At 39.2% G+C, this 7,640-nt stretch overlaps 1 protein-coding gene across 1 annotated transcript; it reads right to left on the reverse strand.

Annotated features, from left to right (window-relative positions):
* Positions 1–1,029: 1,029 nt before the first annotated feature.
* On the reverse strand, positions 1,030–4,104 carry LOC130174759 (E3 ubiquitin-protein ligase TRIM11-like). The gene is made up of 2 exons (XM_056384955.1): positions 3,799–4,104; positions 1,030–3,247 (listed from the first exon to the last, which is right to left on the reverse strand). Exons 1-2 carry the CDS (start codon positions 4,051–4,053, stop codon positions 2,045–2,047), a joined length of 1,458 nt encoding a protein of 485 aa, XP_056240930.1. The 5' UTR covers positions 4,054–4,104; the 3' UTR covers positions 1,030–2,044.
* Positions 4,105–7,640: the final 3,536 nt, after the last annotated feature.

Consider the following 7,640-nt stretch of genomic DNA (forward strand, 5'->3'; position numbering starts at 1 on the left):
AGGTGCAATGTCACACTCTAGTGGCGAAAAGTTGTAACTGATGCTTGGAAAACAATCAAACCTTCTTCAGAGGATATCCACTTGATTTTTCTAAGTCAGACCGCTGAAGCCTCATACTGGCCTCAGATAAAGTGTGGGAAACTTTGTAAAGGGTAATACATTCTTTCCGAAGGAGTGGCCACATAGGATGAGTTACAGAATCAATAACAACAGGTAGCATTACAAAATTCATCACTATTGTTTTTGAAACAGATTTTATTTATTTATTGAGCATCAACTGCGATTCTTTTAGAATTCATTTTAAAATTCTTTTATTTGCTTTTAAAGCCTTAAATGGTCTTGCCCCATGTACCTCTCTGAGCTTCGGCACCCCTGTGCACCTAGCCGATCTCTCAGGTCAGCTGACCAGCTGCTCCTGAGGGTTCCCAAAACCAGGCTGAAGCTCAGAGGGGACCGAGCATTCTCTGTTGCTGCCCCGAAACTGTGGAACGAACTGCCACTGCACATTAGGCAGGCCTCTTCATTGTCCAATTTTAAATCTCTTCTTAAAACGCACCTCTTTTCTTTGGCTTTTAACACTGCGTAGGTTGTTGATTTTATGTGCACAGATACTTTAGCCATTTTGTACTGTGTTTTATTGTGTTTTTTAAGATTCTGTCTTTCACTATGTTTATTTAAATGTACAGCACTTTGGGAACCTTTGTGTTTATTTAAATTGTGCTTTATAAATAAAGTGGATTGGATTGGATTGGATTTTACAACAAAAAAGAATGCCGATACTTTATTGCATGGACTGGACATGGACATACCTTACAGCATACGTCACAGAAATGAATCAGAAATTTTTTAAATGCCTCTTTAGGGTTTATTTATTTAGTTTATTTATTCATTTGTTTTGCCTTTTTTTCATAGTCATTCAAAGTACACAAAATGAAACACGAACCCCTACTGCATTATCCACGCTTTGAAGTCAGATTTAAGGTGAACACAGAGACCCCCCCCCACCCCCCACCCCCCACCCCCCCCCGGGCTCAGCACATGCTGTACAACATTCTGCACAGGGAAACACAAACTTCCAAGTGAAGGAACAATAAGCAAAGCAAAGGTTTGACTGGAGGGAAACTTTTAGTAAAACAAAAGTTGTTATTTTTATCTTAAGTCCTGTACAGATTACTTACTATAGGTTATAGATTACCCCTCCATTACTGTTTTTACTTTTGCTTCACTTTTGTTCATAATTATTATTTTAAAGTAAACGTAACACAAGTCATGGATCAACAGGAAACTTTCTTTGACTCTACTATTGTACACAGACAAACTAATGGTATATCCTGTCCAAGACAAGTTAACAGCATACAATATATTTTATCATACATCATGCAGAGGAATAATATAAAACGTCATGTACTGTACAAGAGTAAATAAAATGAAAAAAGACGCAAAATTGAAGAAGTAAAAATCCATGTAAAAGGGAGGGCTAGTATTGAATAAGTGTAATATTTCAGCTCTGTCATCTTCACAGTTTTGAGTGTATTGAGCTCCAGGTTATTGTGACTGCAGTAGAGCTGTCAGCTGTTCCACCTTCAGTCTACATGCAGACATGTTAAACAGGTTGTTCTGAGGTGTGGTTAGTATCGTGGTGTGTAGTACCTGCTGCGTCTTGTCTGTTGGTGAAAGTTTGTGTTTGTGGGAGTTTGTGATCAAACAACAGGTGGAGGTGGGCGCAGGGAGCTTGGTGAGTTTGGACCGGAGGACTTGTGAGATGATGTCGTTGAACACTGAGCTGAAATCCACGAACAGGATCTTTGGGCGTCCAGGCCGTCTGTGATGTCCTTCAGTTGGGTCAGTACCAGTCTTTCAAAGAATTTCATCAACAAAAATATCAGGGTAACAGGTGATTGAGTCTTGTGACGGAGGATTTCTTGGGGACCAGGATGATCGTGGAACAAATAAACAAAAACAATGAAAGTCAAAGAGAGCTAAGGATTGAGGCGGCCATCTGATCTGCAGATCCTGTTTTACCACAGCCCCATTATCCCAGACCTCAGAACAAGCACATTCTCAGGGGGTTATGATCTGCTCCCTTACTAAATTTGTACTCAAAATAAGCTTTCACTGGCACTGACAGACAGCCTTCTCTCATAGTGTGAATATGTGTCATGTTTTCTGCATCGTAGAAAGACAACTCCTTTGACATGCAGTCGAGGTAAATCCCAATCTTTTGAGGTCTTCCTGTAAAGGTTAAGTTTGTGACCTTATTTTGACTAGATGTTACATATTTTTGCTCATTATAGCTCAGGTAATACTTTTGTAGCCCTACTTTCCAATAGTCCCTTTTTCCTACCTCGATTTCCCAGTAATGCTGCCCAGAGGTGAACTGATTGGTGCTGTATGCAGATGCATATCGTACTGAGGTGTCCTCAGTGTAACTTGGACAGGAATGCCTGTTACTTCTGCCACAGTAGTGACAGGAATGGTAGCCTGAATTCAGCTCACCATATCCACTGTTCTGCTGAGACTTGACAATGTTGGGGCTATACATCAAATTCCTCCCATCTTCAGACACTGTTATGTTTTGGCTGTCACTTTTGAGTGACAGCTCTTCAGCTCGGGGCTGGATCACCTTAAGCATCTCCTGCCACATAAAGAACTGCAGGTGACTTTCATGAGGCCCCAAAGAGAGCGGAGGATTCACCACTTTGAGATTTCCTCCTCTGGGCTTAAATGAGCGCTTTGCAGTTTTCATGCTGTTTTCCTCAGTCCAGCTCTTTAAGAACCTCTCATAGTCTGTGATTTTCAGAACTGATGTCACCTTTCCCTCCAGCTCTCTGTTCTCAGACAAAGCTGTTTCCATAGCATTCAATGTCTCGCTCATCTTCTCCATGGCCTCTTCCTCTTTGTCTTTCAGGTCTTTCTTGATCTCATCTTCTCTCTTTCTCAGAAACTGATGCATCTCCTCAAACTGTCTGCAGATTTGGGTCATCAGCTGCTGAGACTTCTCTTTGGTTTTTGTTATTTCTTCCCTCTGTTTGCTCCCTATGCTCTCTACAGCACAGATATCATCAGAAACCTTTTGCAGAAACTTCTCCAACTCCCTCCTCACAGATGCAGCTGCTTCTTTGATTGGTTTAAACTTGTGCCCTTCGTGCTTCTCCCCATCTCGGCATATGATACAAGCCAACTGCTGATCTGTGATGCAGAACAATTTCAGCTTTTCTTCATGTTCAGGGCACAACCGGTCATCAACCTTTGAAATCAAAAAACAATCAAAAATATAATGTTATAATTCAAGGAGGAGAGAAATGAATGACACTATAATGTAGGGCTATACCTAACTACAGCTGAAGTCAGGAGTTTACAGTCACTTAGGTTGAAGTCATTACATTCTTTTTTTTTTTTTTTTAATCACTCCACAGATTTCATGTTGCTAAAGTATAGTTTTGGCAAGTTGGTCAGGGCATCTATTTTTTGCATTAAACAAGTAATATTTCCAACATTTGCTTCCAGACAGACTGTTTTGTTTTTAATTCAAGACATCACAATTCCAGCGGGTCAGAAGTTTACTTACACTAAGTTGTCTGTGCTTTTAAACAGCTTAGAAAATTTGTGAAAATGGTGTCACAGCTTTAAATATGATAAATGATATATAACAAAGAAAACAGGAAATCCTCACATGTAAGAGGCTTCAACCAGCAACTGTTTGCAGAGGCTACAGAGATTATTTCTTCTAATATTTCTCTCTTAGACCACTGGCTTCACTACACATGAATTTGTAAAAAACGTGTTTTAAAAACTTACCTCTTCATCTCTATGCTTTCCCCTCAGCTTCTCAGCTTCTTTTTCAGCCAGACTTTTCAAAATGTGATTGGTCAGTAGACATTTCCCTTCTTTTGGAACAGCTGCCCGACAGTGTGGACACTGGCACAGTTTACTAAGAGAAAGTGAAATACATTCTCTGCAGAAAGAGTGACCACATGGGAGCATTACAGGATCAGTGAAGATCGTCAGACAAATAGAACAAGTCAAATCTTCAGTGTAAGAAGTAGATGCCATGGCTCCTTTTGTTCTTCCTTTCTCCGTCAAACCGACTGACTGAGCACTTAAAGCAACCACTTTCTATTTCCCAGAAACCACACCTTACACCAGTGATGTCACATTGAGCTTTTAACTCAGGTTTCACTTCAGATTTTTACAGCAAGATAACCCCCTTTACATATCACAGTGACACTTCATGTAAATACAGGTCACCAGGATAAACTTGGAAAACAAACAAAAAATAATTTTTTCATTCTACAACACATAGCTCTTAATATTGTTCATCCTACAAGACCAATACAAAGATGTGATCGCACACTCTAGTGGTGAGAGGTTGGAACTGCAGGTTGGAAGACAGCCCATTAGAAAAGTATATAGACAGATACATGAGACTGATAACGCTGCAGTTCATAAAAGTTGTACAGTAACAAAGCTGTAAACACGAGATAGGAGTCCAAACCAACTTAGACTTCATTACATCTAAAGGACTGGCTCACACAGTCCGTCTTAAAACAATAGTTAGATACCATATCCACATTGGAACTGCTTTTCTTGCTGTGATCATTGGTCCCCGTCTATATTGACCAGGAGATCTCTTTCTAACATGTCAGGGGGAGGTAGAGAGAGACAAAATCAAAAATATTCTCCAAAGTTTATCTGAAGTCAAAGTTACAGTGTTTTTAGTATAAAATTCCCTCCTTGTGTTTCCACACAGTGTTTCCATGCTGAGCTGCAGTAGAGGGACAGTAACACAGAGGGAATTCGGTACAGAAACGATTGAAACTTTGGATGATATCCATTTGATTTGTCAGAATGCGGAAGCCTCATATAGCATCTGACTGACGTGGCCCTGTTTCCAACTGTTGCTTTCACTTTCCTGGAAAAGCCACACCCCATGTATCACTCACTTCAGTAGTCTGCAGAAGTCTTAATGGTAAAATAAATACCTAGAATAGCACGTTAGTCCCCTCCAACAGATTTACAGGTCACCTATACAAAGTGGGAAAAATACTGTTTCCAATCACATAACTTGCATTTTGTAAGACCAGTAGAGAACTCCTCAGAGCTACATAGATTAGTGTAATGTCACACTCTAGTGGTGATATGTTGAAACTGCTGGTCTTTGTTTGGTGGATTTTTTTTCTCTCTCTCTCTCTATTGAGTTCACTTTTTTCCAAACAGTTCATACAGGTCTCTGTACCAACATGCAGCTCAACGGTTAATCTGACATTCAAAATGCACCAGATGCAACCAAACACCTCATACATGTCTAAGGATCAAATCTGCTACGAGAACACTGACAAATGATACGTCAAAACAGTAGTTAACAGCATTACAAAATGTATCACTATTGTTTTTTTAAGTAGATTTTATTTATTTATGTAGGATCAACTGAGATTCCTTTACAACAAAAAAGAATGGGGATACTTCATTGCATGGACTATGTTACAATACAGTATATGTCACAGAAATAAATCAGAAATGCTGCAATATGCCTCTAAAAGCTTTAGTCATTTATTTACTGAGCCTTTTTCCTGTCTACAGTATGTCCACCCTGAGCTGCAGTGGAGGGACAGTAACACACAGAGTAACTTTGGATGATATCCATTTGATTTGTCTAAGTCAGACTGCTGAAGCCTTGCACAGGATGAAGACTATAAATTTCCCCCTCATCATTTACATTGGAAGCATTTTAGGACATTGCCAGTGTGAAGAGGATGAATGGTTACAGTTAGCAAAAACTGTTAATGTACATATTGACTCCTGACTATTTTTTTACTGTAAGAGAGACTTGAACGAGTGCACAACCAATATTGCATTGAGGCCGAATTTAAGCTCATCTGTGCTTTCAGCAATATCCTAATGTTACATTTTATATATCAATATTCCACCTGTGTTTGCTGATTATTTCCCATATTCTCCCAATTTGAAATGCCCACTTACGCCAGCAGTTCTCAAATGTTTGCCCACCCCGCATTAACAACGACAGGAGAAGCAAGTCACAAAAAAGGATCCAAGTTGAATTTTAATGAAATAAAGGTCAGAATGATAGCGTCAGCAAACTTTATCTTTGTTTGTTTCATTTCCCCTACATAAATATTCTTTCAACTTAGTTTCACTTCATATCCACTTCCCTCCCTGCAGTGGGTCTATGCTTACCCAGAGGGGCCCGCCCCACAGTTTGAGAACCACTGCCCTAAGCACTGCAGTCCATGTTGCTGCCAGTTCTTCTGCTGGATTTGTTTGCAGCCATACACACGTTCTAACCCCCAACAAATGTTAGGGATGTTTTATGCTGCTTATGAGATTGGATGGATTCTTCAGTTTGGTTTCAAGGAAGCAAAGTAATTATATTAAACCTTAATATGCACATAGTGATAAACATTACTGGCCCACTATCATACTGTATTTCACTTTGAGAAATGAACTGAAGAAGAGCAACATAAAAATCAAAATTCAATACTAGTTTTGAAATTTTCCACCGTGATGTAATTCAATTTTACCTTCCCTGTAAATGGAGTGACAGGAAATGCCACAGGCTATATGATCAGTGACACATATTTGAATCCTGTATTATGAACTTTGCAAAGGTCATGGCCAAGCCACAGAGCTACTCATCAGTCATCCTGGTAACTATCAACTGCTGGTTCAGCTTGACTCTTCAGTGCAGCCATTGGTCCAGAGCTGATAGCACCACAGGGGTTGAACATCATTGGTCAAGAGGGTTTCTCCTGAATTCAGTGAGTCTATGTATAGGAGGTGATTAGTGCCAAAAACAAAGCCGCAGGAGAAGTTGAACAAAAAGACTACATATTGAATAGCTTTAAAAGAAAATTAAATACTGTTAAATTTTGATATATTAACAGACTTTTGTAGCTATTCTCATAATGCCAATAGCTGGTGCGGGTGTGGTTTCAAAATCAGATCATTTCAACCTACATTATCTCTAATCAAGGATTATTTTTATGCAAAACTCAGAAGGTGACTTTTCCTTCTTAAGACTTAAAAGGGCCAGTCGAGGACTAGACCTTACAGTTAAAAAAGCCTTTAGAAAAGGCCTATAACTTTCATCTCTCATTCACCCTCAATGAGTAAATGGGAGAATAATTGTAGTTGTGAAAACACAGCACAGAGCACTTAGATGAAAGAAGTGATCATTACACGGAGCAATGATATTGAAAAATGACCATCCAAAGTCTAAAACTGAAACTAAAACAAAGAATTCTGTAGAAGTTGTGTTGTGAGGAAAAGCTCCACTCTGATCCAACTAAAAGTGTGGTCCAACAATGAGTGATTTTATTTTTTATGACTTGTTTTTGTCAGTTGCTGAAGTAAAATGATCATTGATGTACATTACTTACATTTACATCAGTTGTTCCCAACCTTCTGCATCTCATGGCCCACTTTAAAAAACTAAAAACTTATGGCAGCCCACATCCGACCCCATAACAACACGGAGGCCAAATAATGCCTTTTCAGAGCACTTGTTATTTTATTGATCAAACATTCATGCTTGAACTGAAAGCAGATGAAACATGTAGGAAGCTCAATTTTTCTCTCTCTTTGATGTGGTGAATAAAAGTTCCTAGACAATGAAAGGAGTT

This window comes from Seriola aureovittata, chromosome 9, assembly GCF_021018895.1.
Source record: "Seriola aureovittata isolate HTS-2021-v1 ecotype China chromosome 9, ASM2101889v1, whole genome shotgun sequence".
Taxonomy (NCBI): domain Eukaryota; kingdom Metazoa; phylum Chordata; class Actinopteri; order Carangiformes; family Carangidae; genus Seriola; species Seriola aureovittata.